Below are 18,054 nucleotides of genomic sequence, written 5' to 3' on the forward strand. Positions count from 1 at the left end.
ATAAGCCAGACACAAAAGGCCACAAATTGAGATTCCATTTATATGAAATGTCCATAGATTAGAGGTTGCCAGGGGGTGTGGAGGGGAGAATTGGGAGTGACTGCTTAATGGGTATGGGGTTTCTTTTTGGGGGTGATGGAAATGCTCTGGAATTAGATAATGCACATCCTTGCGAACATACTAAAAACTACTGAAATGTATGCTTTAAAATGGTGAGTTCTACGTGCATATCTTAAAAATTATTTTTAAAATGGGCAAAAGACTTGAACATACTTCACAAATGCAGATATTCATATGGTCAATAAACATGTAAAGAGGTGTTCAACATCATTAATCATCAAAGAAATGCAAATTAAAACCATACTGTGATACCACTACTTACCTACCAAAATACCTAAAATTAAAAAGACTGACAATCTGAGGTGTGGGCGAGGATGCGGAGAACTGGACCTCTTTCCTTGCTGGTGGGAGTATAAATTGGTATAACCATTTTGGAAAACTGGTTGATAGGACCTATGAAAACTAGACATACATATAATCTATGAGCTGGTAATTCTACTCCTGGATGTATACTCAACAGAAAAGAATACTTATATCCTCAAAAAAAACAGGAATAAGAATGTCATGGCAGCTTTATTCATAACAGCCCCAAACTAGAAAAACCCAGACGTTTACTAATAATAGACTAGATGAATAAACTGTGATAGGATCATGCAATAAAAAAGAATAAACTCGGGGCCTGACAAAGCAGTTAAGTTTGGTGCGTTCCGCTTCAGCGGCCCGGGTTTACAGGCGCGGATCCTGGGTGCAGACCTACACCACTTGTCAGCCATGCTGTGGTGGCGAACCACATATAAAAAAGTAGAGGAAGACTGGCACAGCTGTTAGCTCAGGGCTAATCTTCCTCAAGCAAAAAACAAGGAAGATTGGCAACAGATGTTAACCATCTGTTGGGTTAACAGGGCTAGTCTTCCTCAGGAAAAAAAAATTACTTAAAGAATAAACTACTGATACACATGACAGTGTGGATGTACCTCACAGACTTACTATGACTATAAAATGTTCAGTGTCAAAGACCTCTTCCTATTCCTTAAGCTGCACTCCGAGGCTTACGTTGACACAGAGTGCCTCCAGGATCAATTTTTAAAACTGATTAAATGATTGTAAAGATGCTTAATTTTTTCCCTGATGCCAATAATAAATACATTTTAAAAATAAAACACCTTCTTATTTCAAAATAAATGCATCTGAATGGTGGAAAAATTAGAACAGATTAACAACCCCCACCCCTCATCTGTGCTCCCACGACACAGAAATACCACTGTTAACACCTGGGTATGTACACATAGGGATGCTTTTCTGAGCATTTAAGCAAGCCTGAGTATTCTAATTTAACGTTAACACATACATACCTTCCACAGAGTCCACACTTGGAACCGACCAGCAGAAAGGCGAGAAGTTGGAGCTGCGGTGCGAAGGTATAAAAGCGACCAACACCTCTAATCTCCTTATCTGGCATTACAGCTCAGCGGCTCCGTCCCTCCCACCTGCAGTTCCGTGTTCACTGCTGGGGCCCTCACTGCCCTTCACCTCACTCACCCACCCCTGGAACCTTCTGCCATCCATGCTGCCAGGTGCTCTCAGAACCCCTGCGGACCGGTTTCTCGGGCCCAGGCCTCTGCCCTCTGGAGGCAGAGTTCGGCAGCCTTGACCCCATGAATCCACACCCGCTCCACTCAGCAGCCCTGACATTTACCTGTGACTGACTGTTATCAGCACCTCCTGCCCCCTCATAGTCCTCATCCCACCAGCCCCACCTTCCACTTTGTAGAACTGATCAGGACTGTGGAGTGAGCGCCTCCCTCTCCTCCCTTCTCCATGAATAAATTTCTCGGCCTCTGCAGGTCCGCCTGTCTTGTCCCCAAACAAGACCTACTGCTTCCCAAGGTTGACCAGCACACCCCGACCTGCTGCACACTCCAAATCTCACCACCTCCAACAGGCCTTTGCTCCTGCCGTTCTCCCTCATCTCGCCAGCATCAGGATGAATGCGGGATGAATAAGATGAGGACCTGCTCTCCAGGAGCTTACAGGCCAGCAGAGGAAACGGGTAACGTGACTGGCTTATAGCCCAGGATAAGTGCTGTGAAACAGGCATGAACTCTGCACTACGGGAGCAAAAAAGAAAGGTGATGGGCTCCTTGTGGCATAGGAAAGGTCTGGAAGCAGCACAAACAAGCCCATGGGTGGGGATCAACAATCCAGCCAACTCCCCGCCAAGGAGCCCCTCGTTCTGGCACAGTCTGGGGGCCCTACAGAGAAAAAGAATGAGCCAAGACTTTGGACATATTTACTTCCTCTCTAAAAATTTTTACATACTTTTAATGAGATATTATGAATCTATAAAGATTCCAGCATCTTTAAGTATGACCCTTAAAGAAAGGCATAAAACTTGTGCACTTAAAAAAATATAATCTCCTAGCAATGAAAAGAACCTGGCCCAAGTCATGTGGTAATTTATTTTATTGATTAAAATATTACAAAGTTCTATTTTTCATTTTTTCATATACAATGTATCTAAATGAACTAAATTAAATCATTAGTAATACCAAAAGACATTATTACATATTAGTAGGGCGATGCTGCTTTATAATCACGTATTATTACCACTCCTAAGATATATGTCCATGTTATAGAATCACAGCTACTGCCTGTGACTCTGTCAGAAACACAAGTGCCAACTGGATTCTTGGGGAGCTGCAGAGAAGGGCTGGGTCCACAAGGCACAGGCTGGGAGTGTTTCCCAAATGATGTTTTATGCTCTGAAAGGAAGGAATGGGAAGGCTGGGGGTACAAGGAACACAGTCATTCCCATAAAACTTGGGAAACACAGGTTTCTCAAAAGGAAGAACTGATATAATTTTTCAGTTATTTTTATGAGAAAAATTTAAAATGTATTTGAATGTTGATAAGATAGAGAAACTCATTTAGGTTGCCTTTTTAAACTTAGTTTTTAAAAAAGTTATTATGAAAGATACTAAACAATGAAAAATTATGGCAAACACATTGACTGATAAAATTTAAAGGACTGTTCTTTTTGAGGAGACGATAAATGGCGTGGCAATTAAGCTTTAATACTATATTAGTTTTAAATAGATATATACATAAAAATACTTCATATGATTCATTTCAGATTGAATATTCTCTTAAAAATTAGAGGGGTCTGAAATAATAAATATTTTTTTATGCAGGAGCATTTTGAGCAAAAAGAGTCAGTGAAACACCCGGCCCCCCAAGCAGGCATGGGGTGAGAGGACTTCTGACAGGCCATCGTGGCCACATGGGATTATTTCCTGCAAGACTCAGCCCTGGAACCCACTTCTGGCTTCATACAGGTACCTGGGTTTCACATGAACCTTAGAAAACCGGGGTAGACTGTGTCCCCGGATCTCACTCCCTCTGGCTAGAGCCCTGTCACAACATAGATCTAGACAAGAGGCACCTGGAAGAAAACATGAGCCTTCCAGCAATTCTAGTAAAAGCCAGCTGAGATTCCAAAGCTAGACCTGGTGTTTCCACCCACAACTGGTGTGTGTTAATTCTTACAAAATGACAGTGGCAGTAGCAGCACCATCATCGTGAGCGAGAGAAGATGTGGCCCATGTGGGAGAATCCTTATTTTCTTCCTTAAATCACATCCCGAAGCATTTCCAGTTCCAATTAATAAACCACATCCCTCACATTTGACATCCACTTAGCTCTTGAGGGAAAAGTGCATCGACCCTCTTTCCTCCTGCTATAGTCTATTGAGAAAGCCCAGTTTGAAACTGCTGGGGATCTGGATCATTTCCAGAGCATGTGGAGAGGGGGTGAAAGGAAATGTGACTTGAAAGAGATATTTGGTGTCCAGCATCAGCTGTGATGAGTCCTCCCGGCTATTGAGGAGAGCCTGAAATCAGAACCAGAGGAAAAATGAATGAGGAAACCAGTGCATTCTGCTTTACTGCTATCTGGAAGTCAAGAGTAAGGAAAACACAACTCGATCTCCAGTGAAAAACTCCTTTCAAAATCACGTAATATAACACACAAAACTGCTTTTTAACAGCACATTTCCAAGGGGAAATTGTCTATCCAGGACTTCCAGATCAGCTCTCATGAATACTTACTTGCTTTGTTTCACTTCAGAAGTTAATTTCCCATGGGATGGACTGACTGTAAGTCGATCTGTTTTCTATTCTTATCTATTCTCATAGCATAATTTTAAGCCCAAACATGAGTAGATCTCAAGTATTAAATTTTTATTGCACTCATCTTTCTTTTTAGATCAGTGGTTTGCAGGTTTGCAAACTTTTGTGGTCTTAGGACCCCTTTATACTCTTAAAAATTATTGAGGACCCCAAGAGCTTTTGTGTATATGGGTATAACTATTGATATTTACCATATTAGCAATTAAAACAATAGTTTAAAATATTTATTAATTCATAAAAATAACATGAGCAAACCCAGTACATGTTAACATTTTTATTGAAAAATAACTATGTTTTTGAAAACAAAAAAAATTAGTGAGAAGTGGTATTTTATATTTTTGTAAACCTTTTAAATGTCTTACACAGGTGGAATCTCGTATCTGCTTCTGCATTCAACCTGTTGTGATACGTTATTTTGATTGAAGTATATGAAGAAAAGTCTGCCTCACACAGATATATACTTGGAAAAAGGAAGACTCTGTAGACCCCCTGAAAGTGTCCCCCCCAGGGATCCTTGAACCAAACATTGAGAGCTGCTGCCTTAGCAATGGGGAAGAAACTTTAGGGATTAAAATAAGAAAAATGGGCACACAGGTTTCTGTTTCCATTCAGCCTCTCCTCACTTGCAGGGTCTTCAAAGTCTGATAAGATACAAGACACGCTGAAGGAACAGAGCACGTGGGTCACGGTTGTGGTGTTTTCATTCCCTTCCCACCAGGGCTAAAATGGATTCTGAAAACTTGGGGAATCTAACACAGAAAATTCCTGCTACTTTTGAGTTGGGTGTCTTTTGTTTGCATGTTTGGTAAATAAACTTTAATCCTGGGTTTCTATAATGTTAATTAAATATCAATTTCTTATACTAAAAATTAAAAGGCACATCCTTAAGGATCTTACCTGTACTTTGCGAACAAAGGATGGAGTCACTCTTTTCTCGAAGTCATCTATGGGTGTGTATGAATTAAGGATCTTTATTATCTGCAAACAGTACATAATGGTGTTAGACCCTGAAAAACGACAACTCTATCCACGAAATAATGGTTCCGGTGGTTTGGGAAGAGTTGGGAACCACAGGTTGTTCTTTTATGCTGTAATTTGGCTCTGGGAACCATGTGTTATTTATTTCCAAGAAAAGAGAAAACAAGGTGAGAAGAGCATAGAAGGGAGCAAAAACAAATCAGGAAATTAGACGACAGGAAGACAATTCCCCACTCCAGCCTCCTCTCCCTGCCCCTCCCACTCCCCACCTTCCTATGCCACATACATACACATCTGTGAGTTTAGTGGGCAGGGAATGTGTCATGTGCACTTTTGTGTTTTTAAGGTCTTGAGTTAGTATTTAATAAATGCCTTGAGTTAGTATTTAATAAATGCTTATTAGATAAGAAGGTAGGCCGTGAGAGACAGGTATGCTCCCCACAGAGCACAGAGACTCAGCTGCAGCCCACAGCTGGCTATGCCAGGAAAGGCGACACCAATTACACGATCTGTCCGCGAAGATCAGGGAGATGCCCAGCAAGCCCGGTCACCTGCACAGCAGACAGTGAGGTACAGCGTTCAAAGATCTCCTTGGCATCGCTGTCTGTGGTCTTCTTGACCTGAAGCAACCAGGCTGCTTGAGAGAGAGGTTCCAAAGTTTCCTTGGCCAAGCTGTTCTGCAGATTCTTATCTTTAAGCCATTCTTCTAAGTAGCTGATGTTGCACCTAGAGTAAAAGCCAGAGGAGCAGAGAACAGTGGGTGACCCATTTAGAACACTTTAGGGGAGGGTGCCGAATCCCCCAGTGTGTCCTGACAGGGTACCAGAGTTCGCTGAGAGCCTCAGGACCACAGTCCAGCAGTTTCTTCATTCGTAACATGAGGGGGTTGGACCAGATGATCTGCTCTCATGATTCATGGTTCTAATGATCATGATGGTCTAGGGTGAGGGGTCGTAACAGCTATAAACTTTGGGGAAAATCTCAGCAAAGAATAGTGACTGCAATAATTTACAAAGCAGAGTTATAAAAATCTATTAAAGGAAAAAGTCATAGTGATATTTGAAGACAAGACTTACATTAGTATAAAAAATTGTTTGATTTCTTTTCCTAAATTGGCAGAAATTTTTCAATTGGTAGAAGACTTTCTTTAAGTCCACTGGGGTTTTTATTCCTGTTTCTGTCACTAATTATCATATGATTATAAGTTAAGAAGCATGGGTTTTAGTCCCACCAATTCCCTGTGAAAGCTTGGAAAGTTACTCAACCTCTCTGGGTAAATGAGAGTGTTGAGAACCCTCACACACTGCTGGTGGGAATGTAAAATGGTACAGCTGCCAACGAACACAGTTTGTCTGAACTCAAAGCAGCCTGAAACTCGGTAGTGGGCACTGATGCCGAGAAAGAGCTCCAGGAGGAACCTCCACTTCTGGCTTGAGGAGCTGAAAAGGGGCATCCTAATGCTCCGAGAGAGGGTGGAAATCCCGTTTTTCATTTTTCTCCTTTTTCTCACGCTCTCACATTCAAGCCATGGTAGTAGTAGTGGTGGCAACAGGGTCCAGCAGAACCTAAAACTCTGAGAGGGGGAAGCTTCTCCAATTGGAGGATCTGTGGCTCAAGAGGATGGGGTGAACCCCTCTTGCTTTATTTCTCTATCCTCTCACCACGTGGCCCCAGATGGGGACATTTGCAGGAAGTGAGCCATAGAGTGAGTTAAGTAAAGCCCTAAATTTCTGTCTGGAGGACCAAAGAGGGGATCCCCAGGAATCTGGAAAGTACCAGGGGTATTATGGAGAGGGAGGAGCTTGGGAAAGCAAACACCTACAGTTGTTTATGAACTGCTGTGCACCCCTGAGCCCATGCATGGATCTGACCCTACACAGCACACACTGACTTTGAGGTCTACATTGCGGGACAGAACACCACCCAAGTTTCAGACTGGCCACTGTGTGTCACACATGAGACAAACCAAATAGCATTACAAAGCCTTTGAAAACTGACCTGACATGGAAACCACAACCCACAGAGGATGGCCAGAACTGGCAGCCTGAACCCAAGTGGGTTGATTATCTGATAAAAATATCAATATTCTCCATAAGATTTAAAGACCCAGAATCTCATAGTATAGTATTAAAAGCCTCTAGGACATAATTCAAAATTACTTGGCATATGAAGAACCCGGAAAATCTCAACTCGCATTAAACAAGACAATCAACAGATATCAACTCTGAGATGACACAGATGTTGGAATTGTCTGACAAAGAGTTTAAAGAAGCTATCATTAACATGCTCCAGAAAGTAAAGACAAACTATCTTGAAATAAATGCCAAGATAGAAAGTCTCAGAAGTGAAATAGAAGAGATAATGAAAAACCAAATGGAAACTTTAGACCTGAAAAATACAGTAACAGGAACAAAAGAACTCACTGAACGGGCTCAATTGCAGAATAGAGATGGCAGAGGAAAGAGTCAGTGAACCTAAAGGGATCAATAGAGATTATCCAATCTGAAGAGCACAGAGGAAAAAACCTGAAAAAAATGAACAGAACTTTAGGGACCCATGGGACAACAATGAAAGGTTTAACATTTGTGTCACTGAAGTTCTAGAAGGAAAGTATGATGCAGAAAAAATATCTGAAGAAATAGTGGCTGAAAATGTGCCACATTTGGTGAAATGCACAAACCCACAAATTTAAGAAGCTCAGGGAATCTCCAAGAGGCTAACCCCAAGGAAATTCACTCCCAGGCACATCATAATCAAACTGTGAAGAACTAACGACAAAGAAAAAAAGTCTTGAAAGCAAACAGAAAAACTATGCATTACTTGTAGGGAAACAATAATTCAAATGACTGTGCATTTCTCATCAGAAACCATGGAAGCCAGAAAAAAGCGAAACAATTTTAAAGTGATGAAAAAATAGGACTGTCAACCCAAAATTCTATATCCTGCAAAAAATTCAGGAATTTAAGTGAAATGAAGACATTTTCAGATGAAAGACAACTACGATAATTTATTGACAGTGAACTTGCTCTAAAAGGTCTACTAAAAGAATTTCTTTAGGCAGAAAGGAAATGATGTCAAAATGAGATTTGGGGAAAAAAATGAGACTTGAAACATTAGGAATGAAGAAGGAGCAATAGAAATGGTAAATATTTGGGTAAATATAACAGACTATTCTCCTATTGAGTTCTTTAAAATATGCTGGACGGTTTAAAACAAAAATTATAACATTGGTAGAGTTTTTGACGTATGCAGATGTAATAGGTAAGACAGCTACAGCATAAAGTGGAGAGGGTAAAGGGGCCTGTGTGATGGTAAGGTTTCCACATTCTGCTTGACGTGGTAAGATATCGATTCCAAACAGACTGAAACAGTATGTACAGACTGAAACAGTATGTACACTGTAATCCCTTGAGCAACCACTAAAAAAGACATAAAGATATACTTTAAAAACACAATAGATAAATTTAAAAGGGGTACCAAAAAGAGTACAAAGAACCCAAAAGAAGGTAGAAAAAGGAAATCAGAAAAATAAAAACCAGAAGGAACAAATAGAAAATAATAAAATGGTAGACTTAAATCTAAATACATCAGTAATTAGCTTAAATTAAAATGGTCTAAACATCCCAATTAAGATGCATAGATGGTAAGACTGGATAAAAAACAACAAACCACCCCCACCCCCAAAAACAAGACCCAAATATATGCCACCTACAAAAAACTCACTTCAAATATAATAGAGGTAGGTTAAAAGTAAAAGGATGGAAAAAGATACTATGAAAACACTAATCCAAGGAAAAAGTAGACTTTCAGACAAAGTAGACTTCAGAGCAGAGAAAATCACCAGGAAGGAATAAAGAAGGACCTTACATAATGATAGGAGGGTCAACTCACCAAGAAGACATAATAATTCTTAATGTGTACGCACCTAAGAACAGAGCTTCAAAATACAGGAGGCAAAACCTGACAGGCTGAGAGAAGAAAGAGATCCACAATTATAGTTGGAGACACCAACACTCCTCTGTTCATCAATAGAACTAATAGACAGAAAATCAGCCAGGACACAAAAGCACTGAAAAACCCCATCAACAAACCGGGTCTAACTGACAGGTATAGAACATCCTACCCAACAACAGCAGAACATACATTTTTTTCCACTGCATGTGGAACATTCACAAAAATAGACCATATTCTGGGTCATAAAAGCAAATCTTAAATTTAAAAAGAACTGAAATCATACAAAGTTTGTTGTGGGGTTTTTTTTTTTTTTTTTTTCAGTGAGGAAGATTGTCCCTGAGCCAACATCCTTGCCAATCTTCCTCTATTTTGTATGTGGGATGCCACCACAGCATGGCTTGATGAGCAGAGTGTAGGTCAGCACCCGGGATCCGAACCTGTGAACCCTGGGCCACTGAAGCAGAGCACACAAACTTAACCACCATGCCACTGGGCTGGCCCCGAGTTTGTTGGTTTTTTAAAGTAAAAATATTTAGAAGTTTTTATTTTAAAAATAAACCTGGGAAAGTCTGGGGCAAAGTGGGAGGGTTGGTGACTCTAGTATCATAATTTATGGTATATTTCAATCTGTATGCACCTTGAGACTTTCTTTTTATTGTGGTAGAAAACACCTAACATAAAATTTGCCACCTTAAGTGGCATTTGCCACTTAATTTGCATTTAAATAAGGCATTTGCCTTAATTTGCCATTTTTAAGTGTACAGTACAGTAAACTATATGTACTTTGTTGTATAACAGATCCCTAGAACTTTTTCATCTTGCAAAACTGAAACTCTACACCCATTGAACAACAACTCCCCTTTTCCCTCTCCCCTCAGCCCCAGGCAACCACCATTCTACCTTTTACTTTTAAGAATTTGACTGACAAGCATGTTCTTTGACCATAATGGAATTAAACTAAAAACCAGTAACAGACAGGTAATAAGAAAGTCTCTAAACCCTTGGAAATTAAACTAACATACTTCTAAATAATCCATGGGTCAAAGAATAAGCCTCAAGGAAAATTAGAAAATATTTTTAACTGAACAAAAATGAAAATAAAACATACCCAAATTTGTGGGATAGAGTTAAAATAGTGCTTAGAGAGAAATTTAAAGCATTAAATGCTTGTCAGAAAGAAAGGTTTCAAAGTCAATAATCAAAGCTCCTACCTTAAGAACCTAGAAAAAGAATAAAATCAATCCAAAGTAAGCAGAAGGAATGAAATAATCAACACAGTAACAAAAATCAATTAAATTTAAAAAATAGAGAAAAACCAATGAAAGCAAAAACTGATTCTTTGAAAAGATCAGTAAAACTGATAAACTCTAGCAAGACTGGCCAAGGACAAAAGATCAGACACAGATCACCATTATAGGAACGGAAGAGGGGATGCCGCTACAAACTCTGCAGAAGTTAGAAAAATAATAAGGAAGTGTTATGAACAGCTCTACACACAGAAACTCAGCAACTTAGATGAAGTGGACCAATTCCTTGAAAACAAAAACTACCAAAACTCATCTTAGATGAAATATATAGCCTGACAGTCCTATAACTATTAAAGAAACTGAATGCATAGCTTAAAGCCTTCCGAAAAAGGAAAAAATCTGTGGTGGCTGCCACTGCTGAGGGACTAAAGCACGCATTTCTAATGCCGGCATTCCACTTTCTCTTTTGAACAAATCTTTCTAGGCTCCCCATCACTGCTGATGCTCCTTTCAAAGGGGGCTGTTCACACCCTACCACCAGTGTTCCTTCAGTGAGGCCTGTGCTCACCCCTCTGAGTCTTGGTCTGCTGAAATCCCACCTGTCCTTCAAGAGCCAAGTCAGTGCCTCTAGTATTCTTCCCACATTCCCTCAGGCCAGAGAGCAACGCATGTACCTGGGCCACATTATTAGGGTTCCTAACAGAACAGTCTCGGCGAGCACTCTCTAGGCTTTTATCAAAGGTCCCTGGGCAAAGCCGCTATGATGACACTTGCCATAAAAATGCTATTGTGTGTTGGGCCGGCCCCGTGACTTAGCGGTTAAGTGCGTGCACTCCGCTGCTGGCGGCCGGGGTTCGGATCCCCAGTGCGCACCAACGTACCGCTTCTCCGGCCATGCTGAGGCTGCGTCCCACATACAGCAACTAGAAGGATGTACAGCTATGACATACAACTATCTACTGGGGCTTTGGGGTGGAAATAAATAAATAAATAAAATCTTTTAAAAAAAATGCTATTGTGGAGATTCTGAGATCAGGTCCACACCAGATATTTTTATAATTCATGACTAGAAACAAAAAAGAATTAGGTACTAGGAAAATCCTTCTATCTTCTCAGGAACAGGTCTGCCTCACCATACCCAATGGGCCAGAGAGCTGATGACTTTGCTTTTTGTCCTGGCAGCTAGAAAGCCCAGAGCCAGTTTTCAAGCCACTCTGTCCACTGTTGATATTCTTCTTTTCTTTGGTCTTGATTTTCCCCTTGGGTTCATGTTTTATTATTGGGTTGCTTGTTTTCATTGTAAAGCCACCGAAATCCTTGCTTATGGCAAGAGCTTAATAAATATCTGAGTGAGTGAATACTTCTAAAATGCATGTGCTACTCAGAGCAATGCGCTGTAAAGGGATTACTTCTCTGATGGCCACTTTCCATCGGTGAACCGAAGGAGTACTGAGCACCTATGGGGACAGATGTTGCTTATCTTCAAAACAGTTGTTATAGGATCGCTCATGCCCCTTTTCACTCAGGTTCCATGTTCAGGCATCTTGGGGACCTACTGATGGAATGAGAGTTGGTTGGCAAAGGCTCTGGTGGCACATTTAGGTTTACGGCTTTACTTTAAATAGGGCTAAGAGCTACCTCAGAGGCCTACAGGGCATCTGCTTGGAGCTTGTGAGATGAACGGAACTCTTTCCTTTCTCTACGAAGAGAAAAAGGTCCTCAAAGCCCAGTCCTTCTGAATACCCCCTCTTATCTGAGAACCACACCCTGGTGTCATGGGAATTTGCCAGACTGGTTTGTGGGGATGTCCAGCTCCCAGTTTCACTAAAGCTAAAAAGGTGTAATGATGTCTCATGTTTATTTCTTGGCTTAATCTACTTCCTTTGTCACCTTCCCTTACTTCATTGCCATCATCACACCCCAGGGTCTCGTATCACACACAGGTATCAAATTCCTGTACATATTATAAAAATCTTAAATATCTACCCCTTATTATGTGTTTTCTAATCATTTCACAGCATTAATTCAAACAATAGCTCAGGATCCGTGTTTCCTCAATTTAGAGATAAAGAGAAGTGGACACACCTGAAAACTGTGGATCACCATGTCTTCAGGATGAATTTCAAATGCCTTAGCCTGGCATTCCAGACACCCCCAGTCTGGATCCAACCCACCACTCTACTTGGTCCTGCTACTCCAAACAAACTTCTTCTTTATCCAGACAGAGCTGTCTACTGTTGCCTGAGGAGGGGTTCTCATCAGTTCCACCACTATGCCTTTGCTTGCCTCATTTCCTCTGCCTGGAATGTTCTTCCGTTTTAAAATCACTCAATACACAGCCCTCAGGCTTCCTTAACTCTTCTGTCCACGACAATCTCTCTTCTCAAGCACCCCCTGTACCACTTGTTGGTGACTTACTCATAGCTGCCTTGAGTTGGTATTAGCTACTTTGAGCTTCTTAAGGGCAGGGATCCTTTGTCTCCTGTGTCCTCTACCAGGTGGTGCTATTCACAAAGGTGGTGGTCCAGACATACTGGTTGAGTGTAGGGTAACCACAAAGGCCACAATTTGCAGTATACAATTACCAGTTCCCAGTTAAAGCCACTATGCCTGAGTGTCAAGTTAGCATGGTGTGGAGTGATGGGAGGGGGGCTGGGCATCAGACGGCAACATCTCCAAAGTTCTAGGGTCATCTTGCGCACACCCCCCCGAGAAGTGCAGCTCTTGTGGAGGGAGGGGCAGGAGTGTGCGGCCTCAGACTTTAAGGGCATTCTTTCTGGCCAGTCTCTCCGGGGTGAGCAGTGGTTTATGGGTTTTACCTGATCTGCATCCCTTTTCTGCAGGAGCACATGTCCTTGCGCAGGAAGAGGCTATTCAGGGTGACCGCCCCGATCAGGAAGAAGAGCTGCTTCACGGCCTGCCTCACGAGCTCAGCGTCCAGGCCATTCTGGCACATGGTAGTGTAGAAGTAGCTCAGCTGCTGCAGGACAGAGGTCATCGTGTAGGCATCCGTGTCGTCTATGCTGGATGACCGCTTCCGGAAGCCTGTGGGCTTCAGGCCAGAAATGCCCTGCAGACTCTCATACTCCAGCATGCCTGGCACTAGGGAGAAAAATGGAAACTCTTCTTGTGCACACAGTGGGGACACCCAGAGAACATTTTCCACCGCTCTCATGTTTCTATTTCAGGATGTGGGACATGTTCTACACGAGTTTGTAGTGGATGTAGATGTGATAGAGAAAGCAGGAGAATCAAGGATTGGGGAGCACCGGGGTGTAGGAGGTGGATGGGGATGGGGGCCATTTACAACAGGGCAGCAGCTTCTCTTCTTTCAGCTTCACAGGAAAGAGAGCAGGTTAGCATGATAACTCATGGTCTGGAACTATTTAAAGTCTAAAATATTTACATTTCAGAAAATTGAAGAAAGTATACAAGACTTTGAGTGGGACTTCAGGACTTCAAAAATACTTGCCTGAGACCCAGGATTAGCCACATAAGTAGCAGCAGTTCTCCCAAGACTTCCCTTCAGGATGAACCACCCTTACGGAGAGAAAACCAGGACCCGTGTACTTTTATATATGTAATCATTTGAAGCAATCAAAGAATTAAAAAGTGGACATTTACACCATTAAAGCTTCTTGTTTTAAAATTATATTCTTTGTAATCACACATTCCATATACCAGATTTATTTTTTAAGGTCTCAATGTTATTATAAATACTTCTTGGTCATAAATTCTTTTCTTACCTATTATTGGTTGAATGTTATTTTCCATTACGATAATAAACTGATGATATATTCGTATAGCCACGTCACTCAGAATCTGTCTGTACTCTGAAAGGTCAAAATTGTTCAAGCAATTCTTATTCTGATGTGGACTGTTATGCTTCATGAATTCCTGCAAGTAATTTTGAGCATATGCATATTAGAATTATACAGACGTAGGAAATTAAAATGCTATGTCTACTAATGATATTATAATCAGCTTCCACTGTAACTCCTATACTTTAAACTTAATGTCTAATTTGTATCAAATGAGTTCTTGATGTTTTAGGGTAGCATTTATTTTCTGTAAGTAACTAAATGTCACTGTACCTCTTACTCCCTCTACAAATATGTGCCCCCAGAGTCTACAGACTACAGCAGAAAACAACTCCCATGGAAGCTCATAAAAAAAAATGCAAAGCACCTAAGGAAACAAACTGCTAGAAGAGGTCAGTAAATGTAATAAATGAGATTCATAACTTTATAATTAAGAGTATAGACCAATCTGAAATATTTAAAAATGTGTGTTATGGACTGAACATTTGTGTCCCCCCAAAATTCATACATTGAAGCCCTAACCTCCAGTGTGGCTGTATTTGGAGACGGGGCCTCTAAGGAAGTAACTAAGGTTAAATGAGGTCATAAGGGTGGGGCCCTGATCTGACAGGATTAGTGTCCTTATAAGAAGAGACCCCAGAGAGCTCACTCCCTCTCTTTCTGCCCCCATGCACTGAGGAAAGGCCACGTGAGGACACAGTCAGAAGGTAGCTATCTGCAAGCCAGGAAGTGAGCTCTCACCAGTGAACCAGCCATGCTGGCACCCTGATCTCAGACCTCTAGCCTCCAGAACTGTGAGAAAATGAATTTGTGTTGTTTAAGCCCACCCAGTCTGTGGTATTTTGTTAGAGCAGCCCAAGCAGACTAACACAATATGTTTAACATGTTCAAAGAGATAAAAGAACAAGAAAACATTAGGACAAGAATAGGATGTTATTACAATAAGAGGCAGAGGTGAAAAAGAACCATTACAATTTTAGAAATAAAAATATAGTAATTGAAAAAACACTCAGACAGGGGCAAGAACATGGTATACATGGCTGAAGGGGGAAAAGATAAAAAAATAAATGGTGTTGAATAATATCGTCTTCCATTAATGTCTCACAGATGCCAATTTGTCTTAAATAGACTGGTCTGTGCCCTCACCCCTTTTGGTATTCCTTTTAGTCAGAGGTAGGATTTTCTTTACTTATTTCTCTTTTTGTTCTATAGTACTAGGAGGATTACTTTTATATTTTATTTTACTTTCTCTCCATTGGAACAACTGGCTATTCCCACGGAAGAAGATATGAGATCATTACCTCACATGTCAATTTGGGATAGATAATCACTCCAATTCTGGATAGATAAAAGCAAAGTGTAAATTCTAAATTTGAATTATAAGAGTTTAGAAGAAAGTAAGAGAATAACTTCATGATCCCAGGGTAGGGAAGAATTTCTTGAGCAAGACACTAAAACATATATTTTATAAAAGAATAGGATTGATAGATTCAAGTACATCAAAATTCAAAAACTGTGTATGACAAACTCCATAAAGAAAATTAGATGACAAGCCATAATCTATCCATAATACGTAAAGACCTCTTACAAATCAATAAGAAAAAAAAGACCCCTAAGAAAAATGGAGAATGAATGTGACTAGGCAATTTAAAAGGAAACCCAAATGACCAATAAGCATGAAATGATGCTTGACCTCATTAGTGATCAAGTAAATGCAATTTAAGTCAACAAGGTATCATTTTATACCCAAGAGATTGGTAAATAATAAAATGTCTGACCCAGTGGTGGCAAAGGTATGAGACATTGAAAACTTCATCCACTGCTGGTGAGACTATAATATGGTACAACCATTTTGAAGAGCAGTGAAAACCCTAAAAGCCATTTTGCTATTTTAGGTCAATGAAATTTTGCTCTGTGAGTACTTGAAGGTGGGGAACTTCTTTATGATGTTAGCCCCTTGGAAGCAGTCAGAATGGCAAGGATTTACAGATTATGGAGGAACAATCAGAATCTTGTAGAGAGAACAGTTATGAAGAAACAGGCATGTAGAACTAAAGGCTGTATTTTAGAGTCATAATATTAAAAACTTCAGAATTTTACAACCCGAAGGAAATTTTAAAACTGAGTTTTTATTTTATCATGAGGTAAATAAGTGAATCTACCTCACAGATTTAAAAGTCAAGGAAATTGAGGTCTAAGGCCATGCCTAAGGTCTAAGCCTCTTTCTAGAAGTCTTCTGCCTGGGACTTGTGTCCCACCAGTGATGTGAAGTTGTCCTCCTGGGTGGGGAGGAAGCCAGAAAGCCAGGTGGAACAGAAGCTGTCCCCGGAGCTGGGCGTCCTAATTCCTAACCCTTAGGGTGAGCTCTGGCTCATGAGGAGGTTACAGACCCCCAGTCAGCACAGGACACAGAGCAGACCGGCGTCCCTACCTCTTCTCCACTGTACTGCTTCAGGCAATTGAGGAAATGACAAGTATTGGCAAGCCAAAAGGACAGCATCTCAAAGTCTTCTAAATGGTCCTTTAAAAAAACAAAACAAAAGACAAAGGTGGACTCGGTGATTACTGGCGCCTATGAGACAAGAACAGATATACCTTACCTGTTTCGTTAGCTGGCAGCTTATGACAAAAATGAATTCTTCTTTTATTCACTAAAGCCTTTATTAAATTTATACCACAGGGGCCGGCCCCGTGGCTTAGCGGTTGAGTGTGCGCGTTCCGCTACTGGCAGCCCGGGTTCGGATCCCGGGCGTGCACCGACGCACCGCTTCTCCGGCCACGCTGAGGCCGCGTCCCACATACAGCAACTAGAAGCATGTGCAACTATGACGTACAACTATCTACTGGGGCTTTGGGGAAGAAAAAGGGAAAAAAAAAAAAAAAGGAGGAGGATCGGCAATAGATGTTAGCTCAGGGCCGGTCTTCCTCAGTAAAAAGAGGAGGATTGGCAGCGATGTTAGCTCAGGGCTGATCTCCCTCACACACACAAAAAAAAATTTATACCACAACGCTAAGCTCTTATATTTATATAGCAGGTTATGGTTTGCAAATTATTTCTGTACAGGTTATGACACTTGTTATGAAACTTGAAGGAGACACTCCAATAATACCTGAGAAATCTAAGTCTTGGTCTTTTCCCTCCAAAGTTCACATTCTGACTGGGAAGACAGACATAATATAAACAGGACACAGTAAATAGGTGGCCCAGTGTCCACGTGATGGATGTAGACTGTGCCAAAAAAGCTTAGAGGATGGAGAAATGATGGGGAATCAGGGTAGCTGAAAAAACCTCATGAGAGAGCCGGGGGATGTCCTCCTTGAAAGGGCTGGATAGACAAGAGCTCAGGATAAAGGACTCTGTTGGGGAGAACACCCCTGCTTATAGGGCAGGAAGAAGAGGAACAAGCAAAGAAGGCAGAGGTGTGGTGATCAGAGAGGTAAGAGGAAAACTGGGCAAGTCCTGGGATTTGCAAGACAAGGTAAGAGGTTCCATAGAGATGGTCCTAATGCTTCAGACCATTTAAGGAGAATAAAAATTAAGGAAATACCATTGGATTTAGAAAGAGGAATTACTGGTGATCTTTCTGTGAAGTGATAGGGGTAGAAGCCAGATTGCAAGAAGTGAGAAAGAGAATTGGTGGAGACAACTAGTTTAAGTGCTTTGGCAGTCAGGGGGATGGAGAAAAAGGCACCATGGCTAAGGGGTACAGAGGCCAAATGAGGGTTGCTTTAATGTGCTGTGCACTGGAGGGGCAGGGGCCCGGCCTGGGTACCAACAAATGCAGAGGGCAGGGAGCCCCTGGAGAA

The 18,054-nt window shown here is 41.2% G+C and overlaps 1 protein-coding gene across 2 annotated transcripts in view; it reads right to left on the bottom strand.

Moving 5' to 3' along the window:
- Nucleotides 1-2,515: 2,515 nt before the first annotated feature.
- The window catches only part of MYO5C (myosin VC), a 91,645-nt gene continuing 76,106 nt past the window's right edge, over nucleotides 2,516-18,054 (bottom strand). For both annotated transcript variants that reach the window (XM_058541594.1, XM_058541595.1), the window contains 6 exons: nucleotides 16,679-16,768; nucleotides 14,173-14,323; nucleotides 13,246-13,528; nucleotides 5,777-5,951; nucleotides 5,145-5,225; nucleotides 2,516-3,949 (listed from right to left, as the gene is read on the bottom strand). In XM_058541594.1, the coding sequence (XP_058397577.1) occupies nucleotides 3,797-3,949; nucleotides 5,145-5,225; nucleotides 5,777-5,951; nucleotides 13,246-13,528; nucleotides 14,173-14,323; nucleotides 16,679-16,768 (933 nt within the window). In that variant the 3' untranslated portion in view covers nucleotides 2,516-3,796. The remainder of the gene's footprint in view (nucleotides 3,950-5,144; nucleotides 5,226-5,776; nucleotides 5,952-13,245; nucleotides 13,529-14,172; nucleotides 14,324-16,678; nucleotides 16,769-18,054) is intronic.

This window comes from Diceros bicornis, chromosome 5 (genome assembly GCF_020826845.1).
Source record: "Diceros bicornis minor isolate mBicDic1 chromosome 5, mDicBic1.mat.cur, whole genome shotgun sequence".
NCBI lineage: Eukaryota > Metazoa > Chordata > Mammalia > Perissodactyla > Rhinocerotidae > Diceros > Diceros bicornis.